Source organism: Neofelis nebulosa, chromosome 18 (assembly GCF_028018385.1).
Source record: "Neofelis nebulosa isolate mNeoNeb1 chromosome 18, mNeoNeb1.pri, whole genome shotgun sequence".
Lineage (NCBI taxonomy): Eukaryota > Metazoa > Chordata > Mammalia > Carnivora > Felidae > Neofelis > Neofelis nebulosa.
In genome coordinates, this window is record NC_080799.1 from 766,184 (window position 1) to 791,502 (window position 25,319).

Consider the following 25,319-nt stretch of genomic DNA (forward strand, 5'->3'; position numbering starts at 1 on the left):
GAGGGAGACACAGAATCCCAAGGAGGCTCCAGCTCCAAGCTGTCAGCATAAAGCCCGATGTGGGGCTCGAACCCAAGGACCGTGAGATCATGACCTGAGCCAAAGTCAGACGGTTAACCCACGAAGCCGCCCAGGCGCCCCTTGGCTGGTTCTTAAACCGCACATGCACATAGCACGTGACCCAGCAACTGGGACCTGAAAACTTACTTCCACACAAAATCCTGTCACAACCGCTCAGCAGCTTTACCTGGAATAGTGCCAAACTGGCCTCTGAACGAACGACGGGGCACAAACTCTGGACCGCGGACTGCCGCGTGGAAGTAAAAGGGACGTCCGTTGATGGACAACACCAGCTTGAATCTCAGGACGTTAGGATCAGGAAAAGAGCCAGTCCCCAAAAGACACACACTGAGTGGCTCTGTGTATATAACATCCTCAAAAGGACATGATTACAGGGCAGATCCGCGGCTGCCAGGAAGAGGGAGGGGTGGTGTGACGGGGCAGCAGGGGTGGGGGGGGGGGGCGCTCGGTGTCTGGATTAGGCGGTGTAGGTGGGACACACGATGTTTTGTGTGGAGTCGTGTAAAACATAGCCGTCAGGGCGAAGTGGGTGAAAGGTGCAAGCGACCGCTCCCTGCTATTTTTGCAACTTCCTGGGAATCTAGAATTATTTAAAAATAAAAAGCCAAGAGGGAGAGCGTGCACTCCAGAACAGAAACCGAACCTAAAACAGCAACGTCTGTGCCTCTAGTCTGGAGGGACTGGGTGTGGCTTGGACCAGGCGGCCCCACAGGAGCTCGTACAGCCCAAGCCAGGAGTGAGGGGACCCTGCCTGGCTCAGTGCTCGCCCAGCTCCAGGCCTGGACAGATGCCCCGCGGCCAAGCCCCCGGCCCCTCTGTCACGAGGGGGAACGGACAGGCTTGGACAGGCCGCGCCGGGGGAAGCAAGCAGGACAGTCACCGGGTCTTTTCGGAAGCCCCAGGGCTGGCAGGACACTGGCAAGTTGCTGGCTGGATCCGGGGGCTGGGGTCCTTTGCTGTTGTGCAAACAGCAGCCCTCTGGCTTCAGCAGACAGCAGGCGGGGCCTAAGGGGCAGGTGGGCGCAGCCGGGGGCGGGGGTGGGGGGTGGAGCTGACACCCAGGGGTGCTGTTCAAAGTGCGCCCACTCCTGTTCTGTGCAGGAAGCGCTTCCATACGCACTATTTTTAACACTGGTGAAAGGCTTGGGAGGAGAAAAGGCAAACAGCATCAAGATTCCTCCGTGCACCCACCGACCCCCGCAGGGGCTCAGCGCCCACAGTCTGCACACCCACCAGGCCCCTTCCCGGGCCGAGGCTGGGACGTGGGGGGTGGGGGGCCGTCCCGGGGTCCCGGGGAGCCCTGCGGGGACCTGCGAGCCCGCGGAGCTGCGCCCAGGCCCGGCCCACGGGCAGCGGCACATTCTTTGTTTGGCCCCCTCTTTCGGAAATTTTACAGGAGATTCGAACACACACAGAAGACCGTACACTGAATCCTCGCGCCTCCCCCTCCTGCCCTCGCCTTGGGCCCCTGCCTCGCCCCAAGCAAAGCCCGGGCGTCCCATCCAGCCTCGGCGTGTACTTCTGACCCCTAAGCACAGAGCTCCATCGTGCCCCAGGCCAATGAGGAGAGGAGCCCCAGGCTGGGCACCTGCCTGGAGGCAGGAGGAAGGAGGTTTCTCTCGGCAGCAGCCCAGCCAGTGAGAAGCCGCCCTCTGGCCTCCTCCGAGGGGCTCTCGTCCTGAGCAGCGCCCCCCCTTCCTCCTATTCTCAGACGCACTTGGGGGTCACCACAGTTTGCCCGTGGTAAGTGCGATTCCTTTGCCACTCTGGAATACAGAACGAACTACTATTCTGGTAAGATAACGGGCGGTTCTGTTTTTAGGGTTAATGTCACATGTGTGTGTGTTCAGTGTAAGATACGCAAAAAATCATAGAAAGAACACATGCAGAACGACACAGAACAGCTTCTGAGAAAACAGAGTGTCTTTACTAACCCCATTATGTGGAAGCTGAATCGTGAGCTCTTCTGCTAAAATTGTGGCAGGAAAGTTTGATCAGATGAAATGCCAAGTTGGGCTCTGACTCTGGGGGCACGTGAGCCTGTGGGGAGGACACACAAACCGCCGTCCCGGGCTCTGCGCCGGCCGCCGGCCGCACGCCTCCCGCCTACACCACTGGCCTTTCCAGGCTGGGTCTCTCTCACCACGCCCTCCACGCTCCTTATCAGAATCCACAGTTCGAGGGAGCCCTGAAGAACATTAACTCTGTCAACAGAGCCACGAAGAAGTCCAGATATAGAACCTTTCTCTAAACTAGACTCACAAGAACTAACAAGTTAACTCCAAACATTCCTTGTCCCTGACCGACACATCACCTAGGACCAAATATCCAGTGTAAGCACATAATTATGAGAGAAGGGGCATCTCCAAAAGGAAGCTGGCCCTGCCTTTTCAGCCAAGGCAGCTGTAACCCTCCACATCATCGTCTCCAGCCCCCCCCCTGCCCCCCCCCCCGAGAATGACCACATGCAAACAAACTCTGGGTAGCAGAGTCCCCTCAGTGTGGAATGCAGCCCAGCCCATCTTGTCTGCTGCCACTCCAGTCACCAGGAATACTCGCCAAGTCTCCAGAATGTGGTGAGCAAAGGGCCATTGTGATGTTTCTATAATCCGTGGAGAGGCGGCCCCGTGACCTCAGCAAAACACTGGGCTGCGGCCTCCCTCTTCTCTGCAGAGCGCGGTGCACAATTAGGGCACCGGCCTTGTGACCACAGGGAGAGCGGCTGCAGAAGCACAGCCCTGGGGCCCCAGGGGCACACAGCCCCTGCTCCTCAGGAACCCACACCAGCAGTCGGGGGGCGGCTAACTCCGTGTGGTTTTCGAAAACGGACGCCCGAGCGTGAGACGGTCAGAAACCCAGGAGGAATCAGGTCACGCTCGCACACCAACTCCGTCCGCCCAGGACGGTGGTGCTGTCCCCACAGACATCCGGCTCTGGCACAGGAATCGGCCAGAACAGTCAGGGAGCAGCTGCCAACAAGGCACAAAGCTATCGCCCTCGGAGGGAGATTTACGTGAGCCAGCTAGAGAGTGCTAGAAGGTGCAGACCTTGGCTCAGCTGCAGGTGCATGGCCCTGACACATGCACGGACACTGTGCTGTCCTTCCTGGCCCCGCTGGCATGCCTGGCAGAGGCCTTCTTTGCAGAGAAGGCAGTGTGGGTGACCTGACGCTAAGTGGCTTAGGTGGCACTACATGTCAGCTCTCCCCAGTTGCAAACGGCTGCAGAACATCCTGTCCTGTGGGCAGACTGCGTTATACCTGGCGTCCCGGGTACTGTGACCAGGAATTCTGCCAAGGCCACTCATACGAGGGCGATAACGTTTACTTGGGTGCATTGGTAAGAGAACTCATCTGGGTTCACATCCTGACCCCACCAGGGGCTGTGTGACCTTGGGCAGGTTCCTTAAGTTTTCTGAGCCTCAGTGCAACTTAAAATGGGAATCCTGCATTTCACTGCTGCTAAAACACATTTTCTCTCTCATTTCAACACCTTTAAAAACAGGATGCTTCTTATAACCGGCAATGTCAGAACTTAATTGTGGCAAGTTGTTTTCTTTTTAGTGGTTCATAAGACAACGGCACGGGTAGCACTAATGATGTCTTAAGAGCTGATAAAACGTGGAAGTAAAAACCTTCCAAGGCTGTTCTGAGGGCCTAGGGCAGGAGCTGGCAAAGAGGGGTCTCTCCAGCTGTCTGAGCTGAGTGCTGGACGACCGTGGCTGGTCTAGGCGTTGGGGGACGCGTGGCCCGCTGTCAGGCGGCTCTCTGCTATAAACCCACTTCTGGCGTTGGGCGGAGAAGCGAGGTAAGGCAATGACGACAGGGCCAAGCGGGCGGTGGGGCCCACAAGTGACCCGGACTCTGCTCTGCCCTTTTGCCACAGGGAGTCTGGTCCCCCAGCTGACCCCAACTTCCGTCTCCAATCCGTGGTCAGGAAGCTGAGCTGTGGGGCGGGCGGGCCCGGGGTGGAGCCCTGAGCAAGCAGGCGGCACTGGGATGCTGCCTCTACCGCTCTCCCGTTCAACCCCCGGTCACACCACGGATCTTCATTAAATTAGAAGGCGCTAAGGTACTAATTACAGCAAAGTAAACCTCCTTGTTCTTTAAACTCTCCCGACTTTTAATCGTGACCACAGCTACGAAATTAATGCGGCTGCAGACGGTACACCGTGTCTTCCCGTGGCCGGCTCGGGCTCCGTTGGCAAATTCCTACGACCAGAAGCAAGGGGTGAATTTGGAGACAGCAGGCGCGCTTTGGGGAGGTGCAGGTGCGCCTGGAAGGACCAGATTACAGCCTTCGGAGGGAGGGGGGGGCGCTGTCCCCCGCAGATTAGAGCGCGTTCTGACTCGGCGGTACGACCAGCACCAGCGCTTTGGGGGAGCCCATCGCAGCGCCCGGGGTTCGCGTCCCGCACCCGGCTGACCTCGGGTCACAGGACGTGCTCCGCCCCGCCCCCGCCCCGCGCGGCGGGAGTGCGGCGCGAGCCCGGGGGGCGGGGCGGGGCCGGCCGGGGGCGGGGCGGGCGGCGGTCACGTGTGTACACAGGCCCGCGCGGCGTGCGCGCCTTGAGCCCCGCCGCCTCGGAGCCCGGAGCTGCCCGCCCCGCGGCCCAGCGAGCCGGTGAGTGGGCGCCCAACGCGGGGTCGAGCGGCGGGCACGCTCGGGGGCTCGGCCCGCGCGGACAGCGAGCCCCGGGCTGTGGCGGCCCTGCACGGCCAGTGCTCCGCTGGGACTTTCGGGTGCCTCGGCCCCGCCCTGGCGCTGTCCTCTTGGGGCGGGGAGGGGGGGGGGGGGTTGCCGTCCTCTGGGGGGGCTGGAGGCGCCGTCTCCCAGGGGTTTGGGGGCACTGTCCCCTTGTGGGGTGGAGGCGTTGTTCCCCAGAGGTTTGGGGGCACCGGTCCACTTGCGGGCGGGGTGGGGGCGCTGTCCCCAGCCTGGGGCAGCCCTCCCGCTGAGCTAACCGGGCAGCCGCCCTGCGGTCATTAACCTGTGGAGGGTTCCTCCTGTGTCCTGCGGGGAGGGGGAGGGGGTGAGAGGGTAAGGAGGCTGACGGCTGACCGTGCTTATAGCTTCCCTCCTCTTTGTGATTACACAATTTTTAGTAAGTTCTGGAACTACGTCTGAGTGCAGTTATCAAGTCTGTTGCTGACTGTCTCGGACACTTGCTGAAAACGTGACTCCCCTGGGTATGGAAAGGCTCCCGCAAAACTTCCCAGGAAGGCAGTGGCCCCCAGGCTTTGAACACCCACCTGCTCTGCGGGCAGCAAGCGCTGCCACGGACACCTCAGCTCTGGTCTCGAGGCTGGGCCTCGTCTCTTGGGGGGGGCCTGAGGGAGCCTGCGCATTTGATGTCCCCTGACCCGAGGGGCCCCCTTCTGAGATCTCCCAGCTTTAAGCTGAGCAGCCAGCGGAGCGGGAGGCTGGAAGCCGGTTTCACAGACCTCTGCAAACACGAGAGTAGGACTAAAATGGCTCCGACCCTGTTCCCAGGCTGCTCATGCACGGTGACCAGATCCTCCACTGTCCCCACCGGGCCTAGCTGGGGCACGGCTGGGAGCGAACAGAGGCGCTATTAATAATCGCGCACAGCGTACAGCCCCCGTCCGTGGCCCGCGGCAGAGCTCCTAAAGGAACTGCTGTGGGGCCCGGCTCTCCAGAACAGAACCTCTGCCATCTCCCCGAACGAAGCAGGCCTCTCGATACCTAGCTTCTAAAACCTGGAGCTCGTGTTTGGGGAGTGCTTACCAGGCCCCTCGACACAGGAAGCTGGGCCAGAGCAGAAAGCCCGTGGCCCGCGGCCACACGCCGCTCTCTGACCATGCGGTGTCCTGCCTCTCCAGTCAGGATGGAAACACCCAGGGGATAGAGGGACGCGGCTCGAGGCCAGGACGTAACTGTCAGCGTTGACCTGGCGTTCCCGCAAGTCAGAGCGCATGGTAGGTTGATGGAAGCCAAGGTACGTCCACCTGATGTGGGTCGTCACGTGGGCTGTGGGCTGTGAAGACTGACTGTACCTATTACATAACGAGAAAGTGACATCCTTGCCGAGATCGCTGTTGGGAAATCCGCTTGTTTGATTTACAGGTGGGAAGAGGGCCGTGCTGCCTCCGGGGGCCGGGGGAGGGGGGGTCCTGGGGCTGCCGCACCCGTCCACGGCCCTGGGATGTCATTTGGAATCCTGAGAAAACAGCTGCCACCTGGCCTTTAAGGAGCCAACCACATAGCAGGGCCACGTCTTGGGGGCTGCTAGCAGGGGGGTGGGGGGTGAGCTCCTCCACGTTAGTGCGCGTGACAAAACCGTGCTCCTTCTTCCTTAAACAGTGTTTCCTGGTTATTTCCTCTTGCTTGCTGCTGGCTCAAAGCCTAAAGCCACTTGTATAACTGGGCAGCGTCAGGCCAAATGTGCCCACGGGGGTCTCAGGCCTAGGACCCAAATTACCACCTGGGCATCAAAGAGCGGAGAGGACTCAGTCTAGATAAGAAAAAAGGCTGGTTTTCCCTCTAACTGGAGATGCCAAGACACCAAGCACTTGGCAAGATGCCAAGCACCACTGGGGAGCAGAGTCCTGTCCCCTGGGGGCCCCATGTGCAAGCAGAACGTCCTGGAGTAGCAGGACAGGGTGAAATGGGCCAGGTGTCCTGTGTGTCCCCCAGCAGGCCTGGCCTGGTCCCCTTCCTCCCATACATGCCGGGGGGGGGGGGGGGCGTGCCCAAGGGCTTCCCAGTTTTAATTAGAACCCAGCACACCAGGAAGCAACTCTGAGTACAGACAGCCAGCTGGTTGCTCCCTCGGAAATGACTGCAGGCGGTGATCAGATGAGGGGCTCTGAGCAACCCCCCCCCCCCCCCCCCCAGGTAAGAGCACACCTAGTTAATAGCTAGGGGAGGTCGGGAACCCAGATGGGGTGCCAGGCCTGCCCAGAGTCTGAAATGGGAGACTTGGTCTGTTCTCAGGCCTTTGAATTTCTGAGCGAGTCTCTGTGTTTCCCCCTGGCCTGGGGTACCTGGAAGGAGCATGAGCCACAAACCAAGTCGGTCAGGGAACAAAACAGCCCAAGTAACTAGTGCTCCCATAGACAAAAGAGTGTGTGTCCCATCTCCTTCCAGGGAAAGGAAGCCTGTGGCCTGTACAGGCGCCCTGCTGGCCCGGACCGGGCGGCCTGGTCTCAGCCCCCCACAGCCCTTCCTGAGCTGGCAGACAAGCCTGCTCTCTTCCAGGGAGAGGGAGGCGGCTCTTTGTTTATGCGTCTCAGCCAGGTTGCCTGGCCCACTCACTGCTCTGCAATTGAGAACAGTAAAAAGCAAAAAGCTATAAAATTCAAAACAACCCATCTGTATAAGAACAGCTTCTTATCACACCCCAGGAAGGCGCAGCGTTTGCGATAGGAATCAGTATGTACAAGCCCTCTGCATTGAAAACCTATGAAAACATCAGCCTTTCCGGAGTGTCTGGCTCCTGCCAGCTGGATGTTAATTGTAGCTGAAGCCTCTGCCCGTTATTACAAAAGGAAATAAACATTCAGGAGGCATTTTCAAAGCATTCTGATTGTTCTAGAACATTCATCTGAAGTTGAGTCTCACGGTGCACAGCGGGTCTATGTCAAATAGAAACAACCCACAGGACCATCAGCCCGGCCGGGCTGTCCGCCCAAGCAGGGTGCACTGCCCGGGCCTCGCAGCCCTGTGCCCCCCTCAAGAAGCTCTCCCACTCTCTGCTGTCCCTTCTCCTACATGGGGTTCTGGTGCTCACCTTGGGGAGGAGCCTGTGACCTAATGGTCCTCCTCCCCAGCCAGCCAGCCAGCCAGCCAGACTTCTGGCACAAATCACCCTCCCCCCTGCCGTTCAGAGAGCTTAGAGAGCTCAGAGAGCTCTCAGCAGGACTGGCTGGGGGGTGGGGACAGCAGTCAGGGAGGGCTCCCCGGGGCGTTGATGCCAAAATAAAACTTCAGGAGTGAGTTAGCACTTCACAAAGGAACGGAGAATCGAGGAAAGGCAGTCTAGGCAAGGGACCAGTGTGTGCATACAGCAGTGGACAAGGGACGAGGGAAGCTGTGTTCACCCCCGCCCGGCCCCGGCAGGGGGTGGGGGGGCAGGTGCCCGGCCCAGATGGGCCCCACACCAGAGGACAGGATTTCCTGACAACAAAGCAAGGAAACCAGGTAAGGTTTTAGAGAGACGGGCTCAGCTACCTTTCAACGGCGTGACTCCTCTTTGCTGGTTTTTCACGTCTGCCGGGTCTGTGCGCGTGCAGGCAGGGTTCCCAGCAGGCGTGACCCCTGCCCATCCCTGCAGCAGCCCAGCCACCCCCCACCCATGCTGCCTGGACCCACTCCTGGCCCCGGTCTGCACGGAGATCACTGTGCGCCTCAGCCAAGCGCATTCCCTTTGCTTACAGACGTGCGGTTTTGACGGGCTGGTTTATACCATCATGCGGTCTTTGAAAAGGCACAGAAAGCAAGCCGCCCATGTCTTGCCTCAAAATGCTTCTAACAGGCCGCCTGACCGGCGGGTGGGCCTTGCCAGCAGTGAAGAGGAGGGCCAGTCGCTGCGGAGAGGCCTCTCCGGCGTCCTCCTAAGGGAGGGCTGGAAAAGAACGGACCAGAGCCGTCCTGCGTCCCAGCTTGTCTGTACGCCGTGAGCGCACGCGAGGGAAGCACACGCTTACTTATGCCCCAGTTGAATGTGAGCGCAACACCAGGAAAATCGCCGTGTGTCACCAAAGCCCTAACCCAGCCCGCAGAGCCTGTGAACTCGCTCCTGTCCCCCGACAGCCCCGCTGGGCCTGCGACTGGTGGTCACGTGCTCACACCTCCCTCCCGGTGGGTTTCCTCTCGCCGTGTCTCAGGTGATCGATTCGGAGCACAGGTTCACGCACTGGCGTTCTGGGCACCCAGTGCGCCTGGGGAGGAGGGTGCGGGCTCAGATCCTCCTCGTCCCCACACTGGGGACTCACCCTGGCCCACCCGGTCTCGCTCCACGTACCTGAGCTCCTAATCTGGGGAAACTGAGGCAGCACAGAACCTGTGTAACGGGCACCACACGGCGGGTGAGCAGAGCCTCAGCCCGGAGGCTCCACAGGGCTGTCCTGAGAGCTCGCTGAGCCAGGTCACGGGCACTAACTGAGCCCCCTCTGCAAGGCGCAAGTCTCTGCGTAAGTGGCCTCCTGTACCGTGGAGGTCCCGCTGCAAAGTCTCCCGTGCGGGACAGGAGTTGGCCAGGGCAGTGACCGAAAGCAGAGGCATTGAGGACCGGTGCTCTCCTGCCTCAGGCACCCTACCTGCAGCCCCGCCGTGCTGTCCCCGTCTGTCCCCCTCCGTCACCCAGGCCCGGCCACCACCCCTGCTGCTCTGGACGCTAGGCCACCACTGCCACAGGGACTGCACCTGCTCTCGCAGCAGGGCCTCGCGGTTGTCTGCAGAGTGACCCCTGCAGAGGCGGCATGTTCAGGGCCTACGGGCCGCCAGGCCAGTGCCAGACCCCCATCCCCCCCGTCAGGGCCTCCAGGTCTGTGAGTCGCTTGGCCTTGTCCAGCTGCTCGTGCCCCAGGCGGGGGACAGACAGCCCTTGGACACTCATGTGCTGAGCTGGCAGTCCAGCCAAAGAACCTCCTGACCCAGCACAGGGGGGCCCTCGGCTCGAGGGCGACCCCCCCACGTGACCAGGAGCAGCCGGGACACCTCCTGGGCCTGGAAATGGCAAGTCCAGGAAAGCACCTTCGTGAAAAATAATTATTGAAGCCCAGAGGTGGTCTTGGAAGTAAATGGCTTTTCTTTTCTACCTGAGAGCATTTGTAGTAAATGACTGTCACCCAGCTGAGGACACACAGGCCTCTGCAGGGGATGCAGGGAGACAGAGGGCTCCGGAAACTAAGTCCCTAGAAACGCTCAGACACCTGCACGCCCAGTGGCCTCTCACTCCATCCTCCACAAGCGCTAGTCAGGCCTCCCCTGCCCTGCCGGGGGTGGCTACCGTATTACTCTGAGAGGCTGGCCCGAGATCACCCCGTGAGCCCGCAGAGAGGCCCGGATGGCAAAGCGTGGCACCAAGTCCACAAATGGAATGCCAGCTTTGACCAAGAAACCCTGCCCTTGTGGACCTCGGCCTCGCTCTCCTCTATGGGTCCCAGAGGCGACCCCTCCACGCTGGAGCGTCGAGCACAGCCTTGTTCCCTCCGAAGGGTTCCCGCCGCACAGCCAGCCTCGTGCAGGGGTGCCCCCTCAGCCTCCGGGTCCTCTCAGGTTTTTCTGGACGAACAGGCCATTTGTGACCTCTCGCCCCTCTGGGATGCGCAGCCAAGCCGCCGAAGGGTTTGCGGTAATGGTCCAGGTCGGCTGAGGGCTCACCCCGGGCGGGGGGGGGGGGCTTCGTACAGCCATCTCTCAGGCCAGTCCCGGCGCCTGCTTCCACCAGGCAGCTTCCTCTGCCCTCCCCCACCTCGGTCACCTGTCGACTGGCCCCACAGGCCTGGATCCGTGCTGCCCCGAAGCCGTTTGAAGAGGCCTGGGAAGGGGAGTGGCCACTGGAGAGGCCAGCCCAGTCCTTATGGTGCGGAGGCTTTCTTCTGAGTGTGATTAGAGAACGAAACACGCAGAAAGCTCTCGGAGAGAGAGAGGGTATGTGAGTCACCTTTACAGGAAAAGCCAGAATGAACTCATAACCTGGTCTGTCTTGGACAGCCGCAAGCAGGTCGCTGGCCTGGAGAGCGCCTCCCTTTTGCCGCCTGGCCCAGATACTGGCGCACAGCACTCCTGCGGCCCCCGCCCTGCGCTGGCCTGTCACCACCGAGGCCCGCTTCTGGACCAGCAGAGGGTGGGGGCCCGGCGGTCCTGCTGCGCCCATTCCTGCCAACGTGCCAGGGGCGGCCTGGCTTTGTGCACCCAGGCCGGCTGGCGGTCTGGGCTCACGACGCCGCAGAGAAGCGCAGACCCATCTCGGCGGGGGTCTTGAGGATGCGTGGAGATCTGGGGTGGGATGGGGGGGGGGGGGCTCTCGGAAGATGTTCGCAGCTTTTCGTGTGCTTCTCGGCTCCAGTGGCGTGAGGTCGGGAAGGGGCTCCGACCTGGAACACCCACCCTGGGAGGAGGGGAGAGGTTCGGGGACGGACCCAGCGCTCAGCTGTGGTGAAACGGTGGGCTGGCAGGAGCGGTGGCTCACGGGGGGCCCTGGGTGCCGGTCCGTGGGCACAGCCATCGCTGTGGGTGCAGACAGGGCACCTGGATGGACATGATGGGGTGTCGGTCCTGAAGGAATCTTGGAAGAGGCTTTGGGAGGCTAGAGGCAGGGCCAGCAGAGGCAGAGTGGCACCGAGGGAGTGGGGGCGGGAAGGACACAGCAGGCCAGGGAGGCAGCAGGGAGCTCCGGCAAGAAAGGGCCCAGGGGTCCTAGTGGGGAGGTGTGGTGACAGTACCGGCCTGTTTGGAGAGCCAGCCTGGATGAGAGGCCCACTGGGGTCCCCGCTGACCCTGACACCGTCAGCTGAGGGGCTGCGGCAGGTGGCAGGGCCTGGAAGTTGGGTTTGTCAACCCTGCCGTTTGGGGAGAACGTGGCAGGTTTCCAAATGAAAACGGGTGGAGAGTGGAGCGCAGGCCTGCTCGGCCCTGGAGAGGCCGCCTCCCCGCCGGCTGTGCCCCAGGTTCCTCTTTCGCCGAAGGAAGTGAACCGAGAACGGGCGAGCTGGAAAGGTGGTCTGAGGCCTGCGCGGGAGGGCGGGAGCCAAACCATTGTTCCCAGGTTGGCCTGCTTCCCGGGCAGCCTGAGGGGAAGTCTCTGTTCCCGGGTTCCTGGACTTGCAAAACCAGAGTGCACAAAAGGGAAGTGGGGTCACCGCAAGGAACCGGGGACCAGAGAAAGGCAGGGCCGGGAAGGGGTCGGGCGTGGGGGCGTCCGCGGGCTCCCAGGTGCGGAGCGGCGGGCAGCGGCCCCGAGGAACAGCACCGGGGCCGGGCCCCGACCGGGCGGCACCCCCCCCACCCCCACGGTCTCCACAACGTCTATGCTGTGACGAGCGCCACCGGCTCCAAGACCTGAGCATGTTTCTCTCACTGGCCTGTCCTGCTCGTTCTCACCGCCCACGACACGCGGCAGTTCTGGCCTCCTGAGCACGTCCACCGTGCCACGTGCCCACACCCCGGGCTCGGCTGGCAGCCGTGCTCCCCGGGACCCACGTTCTGTCTGCACAGGGCGCGGGCGAGCCCATCTCGAGGCAGGCGCTTGGCCGTCCGGGAGCCTCCGTGACGGTGGCACCCTCCGCCTCTCCCACTCCCCCCCCAAAGACAGGGATGAGCTTCGGCAAAGGCCAGACAGACGGCCCCGTTTGTGACACAAGGCGGCTCCTCACCGCTGGCCTCCCCGGAGGATTGCCGGAACGAAAGGACGAGGCCTCTCGTCAGGCCTAGAGAAAGCGAACCGTCTGCATCCAGATCACGGCCGCCCGTGTACTTGACCCACGTGGGAACCATGCACGCGCAGCGCCCCCTCCGACAAGCGAGCTGGGGCCACACGAGCACGTGAACTAGGAAGGAGGCTCTCAACAGACCGCGTTCCGGCTGAGGCTTTCCCGAGAACGGAGCCCAAGAACGGAGCCTCAGCCCAGCGCGGCGGCCCGCCAGCGGCCCTTCCTGCGGCCCCACGGGGCAGCCGTGGGCAGTCAGGGCCGCGGCTCTGACCCCGCGGCCGGGAGGCTCCAGGCCGGCTGTGTTCCACGGCGACGTCGAGAAGACACCCGCCCTTCTTCCTGCCGGTCCCGAGCCTGGCCCTCAGCCACCGCTGCCCGCTTCGGAGAGCTCTCGGGGCCACGCCCCAGGGCAGGCGGCCACGGCCCCTCTCCATGGTGACTGGGTAACTCTCAGGGAGGCCCGCGTTCCGCCCTTAGTGGCCACCCAGCTTCCTCGCAGAGGGAAAAAAGGAACTCGTCCGTGCACACGCCCAGCACCCCGAGTGTCCGGAGCGGCCACGTGGGCTCCAGACGAGCCTCATCGCACCGGCCCCGCCACCCAGTGCGGGCCGGGGGCGCAGAGTGGGGAGGAAGCGGGCGCTCCCGAAACCGGAGCGGCAGGGCAGGAGCCTGATCCGACGGTGCCGGCCCTTCCAGGCACAACCCTCATTCCGTGAAACCGGCTGTAAACAGAGCTGGGGAGGGGCCGCCGTGCCTGCCAAGGGAGGCAGAGACCGAGTGATTTACTGGAGGAAAACAAGTGTGCGTCCACACTGGGCACCGAGCGCGCACACGCGCCCGCGCAGGAAGCCAGCGCTGCACGGCTGCGGCTGATAAGCTCCCGGGGGTGGGGTGGGGTGGGGTGGGGGTGGGGGGCAGAGAAACAGGATCCTCTCGGCGTCCTTGGCTGCTCACGGACGGGGTCTGCGGTCCAGGCGCACAGAAACGTGGGGCTCGGGATAAAGGTAAGCAGCCTGCGCCGAAGGCTACGCTATGGCTGCACCGGGGACAGGCGGCTGGGAGGGGCTGGGCCGGGGGGGGGGGACGCCCTGAATGGTGAGTGCCGAGTGTCCCCCGCCCCCCCTCCCGCCACACCTGAACCGGGAGGGAAGGACGGGCTCGTCACACCACGAGCGCAAATCCTGGGGTCCCGGCCTGGGCGCCGAGCGCGAGCCCGCCTTTCTCACTAGCAACTACCCCGTGTGAGTTCAACGCCGGTCTTAAAGATGGCGGAAGGCCCTTCCTTTCGTGGGGCTGCGGCTCCACGTCTCGGTCTCCTTACGAGGAGGGAGGCCGGTACACGAGAGTAGGTGCGACACCTCGGGCAGACCCCACGGGCCCTTGGGGAGGAGGTGAGCCAGGCAGGGCCAGACCAGAGGGGGTCTGCCTGTGGGCCGACCACGGCTGAGACGGATGCACTGGGATGTGAAACGTCTAGTGGCCACAAGAACGCGCGGTGTTTCCTGGGGACTCGAGGCCTGTGAAGTCTGGTGGAGAAGCTCTCCACAGCCATGGGCCCCCGTTCGCTGTCCCCCGGTTATGGTCAGAGCCGTGGTTCGGCGTGCAGGAGCCCAGAACAGAGAGGAGACCGCACTTAAACATCCACAGCCAGCTCCGGATGAGTTCAGGAAGGAGAGTGGAAACCAGCCGTGTAATCAGCTAAAAGATGACACAAAAAGGACCCCCCACCACCCAGCTTTGGGAGACCAAAGCTTCCTGAGGAACCACAGGTGTTCCAGGAACACGCCAGCAGCCCAGTGCTCCCGCTGCACCCCAGGATCCGGTTCCTGGGGTGCAGGGTGCCCACCAGGGCTAGAAGCTGAGGAGCGCGGTCTAGATTTAGGGACTCAACCCATGCTGTGGATTACAGCGAACACTTCTAAAAGTGATGTAATCAGCACGTGTGGGCAGAATCTGGCCAGCCCGGCGCCCGGCGCCCGGCAATGGCCCGACCCCAAGCATCACTCCGGTCTGACGGGCTGCTGGGCGGCATTCACGAGAATTACAAAACACTCCCACCGACTCGATGTCCCTGAACGGGAGCTCACGCACCGACTGCCCACCTGCCCATCACAGCCGATGCAGGCGCACTCCTGTTGTGGGGACCCCCAACCTCCCTTTACTTCCTGGTTAACCCCCTGACGCCCCACTGGCTCACTGCCTCGGGGGAAATCAGCAGGTAGATGTCTGTGTTCACCGCCTGATCCCCACCCGACCCCCACGCCAGGCTCCAGCCTGCAGTGCAGCGGCAGGTGTGGGCAGGGGCTGGGGTCCGGCACCAACAGCAACAGGGCTGGCAGAACCCTCAGCCCCTACGCCCAGGAAACAAACGTGCACTCTGCACGTGTTCGCCCGAGAGGATTTCTTATTCTGAGAGTAGGAGATCAGGATGGGCCGAAATTCATTTTGCACGGAAGGTGTTCCTCCAAAGGACCGTGACGCGTGAAGAGTGTGCTCTTTCCTCACGTGTGGGTCCTCCCGGCCAGCCGCACACCCACGCCTCCCGTGTGCTAGACCACGGGCCACTGGTTTGCACTCCAGTGGGGAGGGGGGGCGGGGGGGCGCAGCACAAGGTTCCCTCCGAGGGAACCCCATCACCGGGGCCCCGTGGTGGCCCAGTGGACACCAAGGCGTGAGCCTCTCACCCACGGTGGCCACCCCCACTTCCGCACTCCTCCTCAGGTGGGGCTCCCACCGCCTGGCTTAGCGCCTCCTGCTCTCCCAGCTGCGTTCAGGGCGCACCTGTCACCTGCCAGCCTGTGCAGCTGCCCGCGACCTGCTCCCACGTGTGCACCCACACCCGCTCTCGGGGACAGAGACGCAGCGTGCTGGTGCAGCCCAGGTGGCAGGAGAGACGGGGCGGGTCTCTGGCCACCAGACCTCAGACACAGGTGTGGAGGGCGGACGGACGCACAATTCCCACACACGCCGGGAAAGGTCCGGGCAGGGCTGTGGCAGCCTCCTGTTCCCACCCAGGAGGCTGTGGAGGGTCACCCTTCGTGGGAAGGCCCATACGCATCACGGCCCTGCGTGCCGCGCCACGGGCACCTGTCCTTCTAAAACCCCTTTCAGTAAAGAGGCTGAAAAGGAGGTGGTCACGGGGTTCGCTTAAAGCCACTGGGTGGTGGGGGGCAGGACGGGAGCCCAGGACTGGGGGTGGGGAGCCCTGCAGGGTGTCCCCGCATGGTGGAGAGAAGCCAGGACGGGAGGCAGCGTGAAGGCTGCCTGAAGCGGCTTCCCCGGCGGGATCTCGGGCGCATCATCCAGTGCTCAGATTTCTCTAGAAACGGGCTCGGGGAGGCTCGTCGTGGCCGTCAGGGTCACGGCAGTATCGTGACCTTGCGGGCCCAGCTCAGGACCTAGGGCAGCCACGGACAGCGACTTGGCTCTCCCAGAACACGCACGCTCGGGACAGAGTTTTTCCGGAAGGGCCCGCAGTCTCTAGCCCTTGCCCTGCTAGCTTAAGGGGCGAGGCTTCCTTCGGGCACCACCTCCGCATCTCTGAGGGGCTGGCGGGGCCCGGGGCTCTGGCTAACCTTCCGCTGCTTTCTCCCGCAGCCCGCCATCATGTGGAGCTGCGGCCCGCTCAACGGCACGGGCGGCGTGGAGGACCAGCCGCTGTGCCAGCACATGCATCTGGTCCTGTCCGTCTTCTCCCTGCTCTACCTGGTGGCCGGCGTCCCCGTCGGCCTGGGCTACAACGCCCTGCTCGTCCTGGTCAACCTGCACGACCAGAGCAGCATGACCATGCCTGACGTCTACTTCGTCAACATGGCCGTGGCGGGCCTGGTGCTCAGCGCCCTGGCGCCCGTGCACCTGCTGGGCCCCACCGCCTCCGGGTGGGCCCTGTGGGGCTTCGGCAGCGAGGCCCACGTCACGCTGCTGGTGCTGTTCAACGTCTCCTCCCTGGTGACCATGTACTCCACGGCCCTGCTCAGCCTCGACTGCTACATCGAGCGGGCGCTGCCTCGCACCTACATGTCCAGCGTCTACAACACGCGACACGTGTGCGGCTTCGTCTGGGGCGGGGCCCTGCTCACCAGCTTCTCCTCCCTGCTCTTCTACGTCTGCAGCCACGTGGCCGCCAGGATCGTCGAGTGTTCCAAGATGCGGGACGCGCAGGCCGCGGACGCCATCATGGTGTTCATCGGCTACGTGGTCCCCGCCCTGGCCGTGCTCTACGCGCTCGCGCTCATCTCGAGGATCCGGAAGGAGGACACGCCGCTCGACCAGGACGCGGGGAGGCTGGACCCCTCGGTGCACAGGCTCCTGGTGGCCACCGTGTGCACGCAGTTCGGGCTCTGGACGCCTCACTACCTGACCCTCCTGGGGCACACGCTGCTGGCCTTGCGGGGGAGGCCCGTCGACAGGCACCACCTGGGGATCCTGCTCTTCGCTAAGGACCTGGCGAGATTCCTGGCCTTCTCCAGCAGTTCTGTGGTGCCGCTCCTTTACCGCTACATCAACAGAAACTTCCCCGGCAAACTCCGGCGGCTGATAAAGAAAATGCACTGCGGGCGCCAGAGCTGCTCCCCGGACCAAGCAGGGGTACAGCAGGTGATGGCGTAGAGCCGGCGGCTGGGGTCGCGGTCGCGCGCTGAGCGCGGGTCCTGGGGCCGCCACCAGTGCCCCGGGTGGGGTCATCGGACGGGCAGTCAACGGTGTACTTCCCGGAGGCACGGTCCGGGCCCCCTCCTGGGAGACAGGCGACCGACACTTGACCTGGATGCACAGCACTTTGTCACTGCCCGCCCTGTCACGCTCTTCCCCGGGACGTCACTGAGGCCGGGACCCAGAACAGCACGAGGCGTGTTCTCTCCAAGTTTTCTGCTTCCAGACAGGCCGCTCTTAGGCCAAGGCCGCGAGGTCCAAGGCGGGAGGGGCCTGGCGTGAAAAACAGCTGCCTGCCCACCTGCTTCGGGCGGACGCGCTGCTCGGTGGTGCGGGGCCACACCCGCAATAGCGTCCTCAGCCTGGCCGCCTCCACCCTGGGTCTCTGAACGAAGTCAGGAGAATCCAAATCCAGTGTTTGTATTCTGTGCCGGCAAAATACCCGATTCTGTCTCTTTACTTGCGCTTATAAAGAGATTCGACAGAAGTCACCAAAGCCTGAAAGCAAAGGAAGCAACACGAAGGGCGCTCCCGTTGGACGGACGGACGGGCGGGCTCCTGCTACCGCAGGGTCGTGCCGGGTGGGGTGAGGCGGGGAGAGGCGCGTGCCGTGCCACGCACACGGGCAGCGTGCAAATGCTTCAGAAGGACAGGGCCGGCAGCGTGGCTGGTCTTAGGCGGAGGGCCCTTAACTGGTACCCCTGCTGCCCTCCCAGGTGGCTTCAGCTAACCGTCTTCAGTAGAAGCCAGCTCCCCAAAGTGTGCACAAAACCCCACGCTAGTAGTAAACCGGAGAGAGGAAAGCACGGTGAGGATTTCCAGCCTAACACAGAAGCTGGGAGGGACCGCCTGGGAGACACAGGCCTGCAAGGCAGAGCCCGGTCTGGCACCGGGGCAGAGCGTGGGGCCACCACTGCCACCTTGCACCCGACAACAGCCTGCTTCGCCAGACGCGGCGCGTGCCTGGATCCTTCCGCGCCGCGTCCCGTAAACACCTGCTCTAAAACCGTGGCAGTAGAAGCCCCCTGCTCTCCTCAACGCCATCCGCTCACCTGCACCCCGACGTCACGACGCACCACAGGCCTGCAGCCCCCTAACTGCACCTCTGAAACCCACAAAGCTCTAAAAACAGGAAGATTTGTTTGTCAAGTTTGCGGCACATTCCCTTGGTAGCAAACGTTGAGCTGAAGGGGTAGGAGAGCGCTTTTCTGAGCAAAGATGAGTGTGAATGTGACTGCGGGGCACTGGCCCGGCCCCACAGGGCCCCGTAACACGCAGTACACACAGCATGTTAACCGTGTGCGCGCAAACGCAGAGAACAGGTGGACGTAGGTCGTTTGCCAAAAGCAGCCGGAAGTATGCACACGCCGTAAGATCTCATTCGTACGTCACCCTACGCTTTCCTGCGGGGTTACGGTGACAGGGAGCGGCTGGGGCTGGCAGCTTGGGAACTCCAACCCGCGTTTAGGTTTGTGCATCCAAAAATGTGTTGCTTTCTGTCGCTGCTCAGCAATACACTGTATTTATTTATTTATTTGTTTATTTTTCCCTTCTGACCCCCTTCACCCGTTTCTCCTCCCTGCCCCGGCAACCACCAATCCACGCTGTTTCCGTGGCCTTGGTTGTTTTTCTTACAGATCCCCTGACCACTGAGATCATGTTCTACTCCTCTTTGACTTATCTCACTTAGCACAGTGCTCTCCAGGTCCGTCCGTGTTGTCGCAAACGGCCAGATTTCATTTCGCAAATGCAGCCAATTTATGGCTAATATTCCGCGGTGCGTGTACCCGCCCCCCCCCCCCCCCCTTCTTCTTCATCCACTTGTCCGTCAAGGGACACTCAGCTGCTTCTGTGTCTGGTCTGTTGTGAATAACGCTGCAGTGAACGTGGGGGTGCGGACACCATTCTGACTCAGTGCTTTTGTTTCCTTTGGGTAGATACCCAGAAGTGCGATCGCTGGATAAGTAGACCCGCTTTTGACTTCTGAGGCACATCTGTACTGTTTTCACAGTGGCTGCAGCAGTGCGCATCCCCACCAGCGGTGCACGAGGACCCCTTTCCCGTACTCCCTCGCCAGCGCTCAGTGTCCTCTTGGTGGCGGCACCCTAGCAGGCGTGAGGAGCACCCACTGGGGCTCTGACGCGCTCCTCTGACGAGTGCCGCTGAGCACGTTCTCACATACGCGTTGGCCGTCTGCGTTCTTTGCAGAAATGCCTGTTCTCATCCTTTGTGATCACGTTTTATTTTGCTACTGGGTTGTGGGAGTGCTTTACGTATTTTGGAGATTAGTCCCTTATCAGAGATATCAACGTACTAACTTTTGAGAACCTGAAAACTTAACTCTGACACATCTGAGCCGAGGATGGCAAAGTGTGGCTTTGCGTTTTGCCACATTCCATTCAGGGAAATCGCTCCATTTGGCCCTGGTCTCTCGGGAGATTTAGCCCATGACTTGGTTGCCATTATGTTTCTGTCTGCAGAATATATCCCCTCCGGGATGATGCGATGACCGAGTTCAGAGTCTGCCTGTGCAGAAGCATGAAAATACACTGGACACCAGGGTCCTGGTCTGACTCGCCCCTGGTAGCTGTGAAATTCTGGACAGGTGGGGCCTAATCTACTTCCTGGCCAGTAAATCAGGGGCAGAATTAGAGAAGTTTCTGGGTTGCCTCTGTCCGTGAACGTGCTAGTTCTACTGAAGGGCGCAGCGCCCCTCTGCTGCAGGGTTTCCCCCAGTCCTGAAAGTCTCAGACCCGACCCCCTCCGCTCCTCAAGCTGTGGGCTGCACGGCGGGGGGGTCCCGCGGCCCCAGCTCCACTGGGGAACTCTCGTGTTGGCCGAGCGAACGGCGGGTTGCAGAGTGCCCGGCATTGCAGCCGTGGGGCCTCTGACCTCACACACACCTGCTACCACGGAGTCTCAGTCCTCGTCCTCTCACGGCGGGTGGGCGGGGCTGGGGCCAGGGGCAGTCCCAGGTCCACCACACACGGGCAGGCTCTTGGGTCGGGAAGCCAGCACCGTTCTTAGGGGACACGGGACCCGGCGAGTGGGCTGGTTTGGGGTGGCAGTGCTATTTCAAATAAAAAGACCCTTTTCCTCGCTCATCTGTTCTGCTCTTTGCTCTAGAAAGAGCTCCTAGGAGAAGAGGGAGATCCCAGGGGCACAGAGCCGAGAGCCACGTGGGTCTCCGCCCACAGCCCCGGAGTCCCTCACCCCAGCTGGGCTCCCCCGAACAGAAAAGGGGCCGAAAATCACGGTCTTGTTTTCACTTTCCCAGTGGCTTTGGTTGCAGCCTGGCTTGTTTCTGGTGACCTCCGGAGGCCTGAGTGGGTCCCACCCGTGCCGGTGACAGAGGGCCCCCGGGGACGGGTGGCAGGCTGGGCGTCTCACGGAGACCCGTCCGCTGCTTTCGCGGCATCCCGGGTCTCACGGCTCGACTGGCCTCTCTGCTCTTCTCCTCACTGGGGACGCCTCCGCCACCAGCCCCACGTGCTTCCCACATGGCTTTTGTCCATCCACAGGCACCTGGGCTGGATCTGGGGCGACTGGACGCTGCCTCCAGCGCTCCTGCCACGTGGCCCAAGACATGGAAAGAATGCTGAGCTGAGAGAAGAATGAGGAGTCGGTCGGGAAAGGCTCCAGTAGACTGTGAACGTGATCCGACGTGTTACACGTGTATTTTTTTAACTCACCCATCTCGATGTCTCCCAGTGGAAGTCTATGTTCCAAGGCCATTAATTTTGTTATCAGTCCCTCGTATTATACTTTTTAAGTTAATCTTAATTTTGCTAATCACAACAACTCATCTACCTTGTCGTGCTTATTTAAGATTCCAGAAGGTGAATTTAATTTTAGGTTTGCTTCACGAAGGTTATAAAATTTATCACGGGAAACCAGATCTCCTGCTAACTGGCAGATGCATCGGTAAGACAGACCCCCAGGCCTTCATGGAAAGCACGTGATAAAGGACAGACCTGGAGAAAATGATTAAGAAGCTAAATTGCAAGTGAAGTGCTTGGATTTAAAGTCAGCTGGAAAACTGGGGGAATTTTTCATTTCTCATCTGTTGCGTCTCTTCCAGAGGTTGTACCGTTTGCCTCGAGTTCTACGTAAATCACAGATCCTGCTGAAGAAAAACCCACACGTTTGAAGACTTAAGTCACTTGACACACATCACCCACCTTCGGAATTCTCAAAATGTGTATTTCCAGGGGTGTATGACGTGTAGCAGAAACCGGCACGGGACTTAGCCTATTTCCCCTGGTGACACGGGGCCCGCCACTTTTCGTTACTCCTCTGTTGCAGTGGCACAGCAGCAGCGTGTACCTGCACGCTCCCTCGGGCAGGGCGGGGCGCACCCCGAACCCCGTGAAGACAGCCCCCCAAGTCTGGCAAACGTTCTTTCCCGAGAACAGACACTTGACAACTGCTGACGCGTCCCGAGGGCCGAGGACAGAACTGAGTGGCCCCAGCGGCTCCGTGTGGGAGGGCCTCGTCCCCCCGGGCAAGAGGGGAGCGTGCCGTGCACACGGCGAGTAAATCTGAGTAATGAACAGTGAGTCTCTGGGAATGAAAGAATCCGAATTTACCCATCTTATGTTAATAAAGAACGCGAGGCGCAAAGAATTTTACGATTTGCCTCATTCCGTACGTGTGTAAGACAGAAAAAGCAAAAAGGGGAAAAAGCATTTGTTGAGCGGCTATGACATTATCGCCCCTCCTCCCGGTATTTGAAAACCGCTTCCCGGGAGGCTCTTGCGGGCCCGTGTGCCACCAACATCACGCGAACGGAGGAAACGATGCTACCGTCCGAAATGCTGTGAAGTCGGAGCGCGGTACGTTTCTACGTTCCCGCAGGGAACACGGGACTCCCACCCGCTCTGCAGCTGGGAGCGCAGGCGTGTGTGCGGGGCGCCACCTAGTGGCCGCCGGCAGAGCTTCGCCCTGCAGGGCAGCTGGGCGCCGGCCACAGAACCCTGACCGCGCCTGCACAGGGTGCTTCTCGCGGGGTTTACAGCCCATGTGGTCAGGGTCGGCGGGTCGCGCTCGGTGATTTATACCTTGGGGGCTTTCACCCCAAACCAGCCGCGGAAGGGCAGACACCCCGCCCCGCGCTCCCCAACAATCGGACGAGGGAAACTCCGCCCTGCGGATGCCACGTGACTCGGAATTCAGGGCACACTGCGCTTTTCCAAAAACACGCGGTCAGCAGCAGTGGAGAGGAGCACTCGGACCACCTAGGCGCTGCTCCGCACACACACGCGTGTGCACACGCGTGTGCACACACGCACTAAAGCCAACAGAACCTGGCGCAGACAGGGAAAGCAGCCAAGTCCGGCCTAGGACGCCAGACTTCTGCACGGTTACGGCTCAGCGCACTATGTTTCCAGGGAGGGCAACCCCACACAGAGATTTCCGATCGCCAGCTGAAGCCGTGTCAGGGAGCATAGGTGAGAAAGAGACAGTTCAAAGATTATAAACGCTTTTAAAAGACGTTGCAGGGGCGCCTGGGTGGCTCTGTCGGTTAAGCATCCGACTCCAACTCCAGACTTCGGCTCAGGTCACAATCTCACGGGTGGGATCAAGCCCCAACTCGGGCTCTGTGCGGCCCCCACGGAGCCTGCTTGGGACTCTCTCTCTCCCTCTCTCTGCCCCTCCCCAGCTCACGCGTGTGCACCAAGTAAATAAATAAACTTAAAAAGAAACGCTGAAAAGGCTCTCTCTCTAAAGAGGCGGTGGTGAGTGGCAGGGGGCTGGAGGGGAAAGTGCTCCGGCCCGCAGCCTCCGGGCCTGCCCGTGAACGGCCAGCTGGAAGGCCCCACAAGGCCGGCCTCTGCTCCGCGGGGCTGCCCCTCCCGTGCATAGTCTCAAAGCCTGTGGAGCGCCACTACAAAGGGACAGGGCTCCACGGAGCAGGGCCTGGGGCACCTTGACCTAGGAAGTGAGGACAAACGGAGATGACCACGGCCACGCCACCAGTGCCGACAGGACCCAGGCCCCGGCTGGAAGTGGTTCCTCCTGGCCATGTTTGGGACAACTTGAGCAAACGAAAAGTGAAGAATTAAAAGGGAAAAAAAGTCCACAGAGACACTCAAAAAGGCAGGAAGCAGAGGGGAAAAGGAAGCAAAGGAGAAAACCAGTGCGTCTCAGCCTCAGGAATGGAAGGATGGGCACCACACAGGGAGGTTATGGGCAAAGACGGCCAGGAGCGTCCGTGTGGTCCAAGCAGCACCTGCGGCCAACTTCTCAGCGAGGGGGGCCTGTGAGCAGGGTGCCCAGGCCCATTGCCCCGCCAGAAGCACATGCCCACCTGTACCCGGGGCAGGAGGGGCCTCAGTGCCCCTGAGAGGGGCCATGGGGTCAGGCTGTGCGGCCACGGCTAATGCCCGAAAGGCAAGGCCTGGCCTGCGGGCAGGCAAAGGACAGGCTGGCCAGCGCCCCGGGGGGGCCGGACGCCACACCAGGGAGCATTAGCCCCAAGACGGAGAAGTGAGTAGCAGAGGCAGAACCCGAAAGATGGGCCGGAGGCAGTGCGGGGTGGAGCGGTCCTGCGGGGAGTCAGGGATGAGGGGTGGACGGCTGGGCGGAGGCGTGGAGAGACGGGCCGGCTCCCCACAAAGGAAGGAGACCACAAATTCCTGGTGGGTCCAGACGTCCTGAGCTTGGATCCCAGTGGCCTTCCAATCCCCAAACTGTCTCCCAGACTCCATCACTGTTCCTTGGGCCACTGTCCCTGGACTCTAGGCTAGGTACTCCCAAATTCCTGGCCTCCTTATTTCCACAGGCAGCCCTGTAGGCGGTCCCCAGACTGAGGACGGAAGCCCTCAGGGGCACTGCCAGCCTCTCCGTGGCCCCCCACTGCTCCCTGTGCAGAGCCCGGGCCACCTGGGAGTTCCCATGACCCTCCTGCCGGGCCGGGTCACCCATGGCTCAATATCCCCCTGACTTCCCAGGTCGTGCGGTCATGTGACTAGCAGCACCGGACAGGGGCCGGGCCTCGCGGGAGCTGAGACACGGGGGACGTACAGCGGCCTCTCCTAGAAGCCAGCAGCTGCCGCAGCGTGGCCCACGCTCCACGGCGACTTTCGGGCAGCGGGACCTGCGGGCCAGGAAGGAAAGCCCGTCGCGGTGAATCCCTGCCCGGGTGTGCTGTCAGGACGGTGGACGGACACCTGCCCGAACAGCAGCGCAGACAGACAGGGCCTGCCCCTCGAGTGCCTCCACTCGCTGAGGGGGTCAAGGAGATGCTTCTGTGACGACCCAAGGTTCCACAGGGTGTGAACAACGCTCTTGCAAAGTGCCTGCTCCCGCAGGCCCCCTGCATGTCGCGCCCCGCCTGCCCCCCCCCCCCCCCCAGGAGCACGGAGCCCGCACCCCTCCCGGCCTCGGCCGACGCCTTTCACCTCCCCACCCGCAGCGCCCCATCCGCAAGGGGAGAGCCGGGCAAACACGGCCAGCGGGCCGTGCACTGCGACGGGAAGTCAGGTCGGAGCCACAATAACCCAGATACGGTTTTCCTCTGAGAGATGTGTCCACAAAGCCCAGATGCCCCAGTGTCTGAAAAAGCCCCGTTACTTAGTGCTATGGGTCTGCTGTGAGATTCCGCGGGTGACGGAGGCCACGCGAGCCAGGAGACAAATCAGGAAGTAGCCGGCAGGCCAGCCGCCTTGGCGACAGGCCAGCCCGAGACGCCGGCCCACACGTCTGTGGGGCTCGCTCCCGGGCCGCGGCCTGGGCTGGAACGGAGGCGTCAGTCCGTAGTTGGCCCATCCTCTCCTCCGCTTGCTGACTGGACAGCAGCAGGACGACGACAGAGCAAAGGGGGACAGAACCGGGGGAACGGGGATCGGCTGCCGTCAGGCAGGAGGAAGCCGTCTGAGGGGGCGGCTGCAAGCTCCGCGCACCTAAGAACAGCGGAGGCCAGCGGCGTTTGCCTCAAGTAATCCATTCCCAAACACGGAAAGGTGTCTTAGTGACAAGAGTCAAGACCAAGGGGTCGTTAGTGCTGGTATTACGGGAAGCGACAGAAGAGGTGACTCCCCCGCAGCCACTCATCTTCGTCTCTAGGGACCTGCTTCCCTCCCCCGACACGCACGGCGGAGGAATCACGCGGCACGTGGCTCCTCCCACCGAGTGCCACGTCTATACCCCCCCCCCCCCCCCCCCCCGGCCTCGGGCCGGTATCTGAACA

The 25,319-nt window shown here is 61.8% G+C and overlaps 2 protein-coding genes and 1 long non-coding RNA gene across 8 annotated transcripts in view; 1 reads left to right on the forward strand and 2 right to left on the reverse strand.

Annotated features, from left to right (window-relative positions):
- Nucleotides 1-25,319, reverse strand: part of C18H7orf50 (chromosome 18 C7orf50 homolog) — a 110,580-nt gene that overhangs the window by 24,343 nt on the left and 60,918 nt on the right. The window lies entirely within an intron of this gene.
- On the reverse strand, nucleotides 1,986-2,729 carry LOC131501220 (uncharacterized). Its single transcript, XR_009256691.1, has 2 exons — nucleotides 2,559-2,729; nucleotides 1,986-2,269 (listed from the first exon to the last, which is right to left on the reverse strand). It is a non-coding gene; the product is annotated as an uncharacterized LOC131501220 (long non-coding RNA).
- Nucleotides 4,612-21,754, forward strand: GPR146 (G protein-coupled receptor 146). Of its 6 annotated transcripts, none has more exons than XM_058711023.1 (4): nucleotides 4,612-4,703; nucleotides 5,924-6,019; nucleotides 16,076-18,596; nucleotides 19,066-20,232. In XM_058711023.1, exons 2-3 carry the CDS (start codon nucleotides 6,017-6,019, stop codon nucleotides 17,084-17,086), a joined length of 1,014 nt encoding a protein of 337 aa, XP_058567006.1. In that variant the 5' UTR covers nucleotides 4,612-4,703; nucleotides 5,924-6,016; the 3' UTR covers nucleotides 17,087-18,596; nucleotides 19,066-20,232. The 6 variants fall into 6 exon arrangements, with proteins under 6 accessions (XP_058567006.1, XP_058567005.1, XP_058567004.1 ...); XM_058711022.1 differs by having other exon boundaries at nucleotides 4,613-4,703; nucleotides 5,924-6,039; XM_058711021.1 differs by lacking the exons at nucleotides 4,612-4,703; nucleotides 5,924-6,019; nucleotides 19,066-20,232 and adding exons at nucleotides 8,737-8,766; nucleotides 21,210-21,754.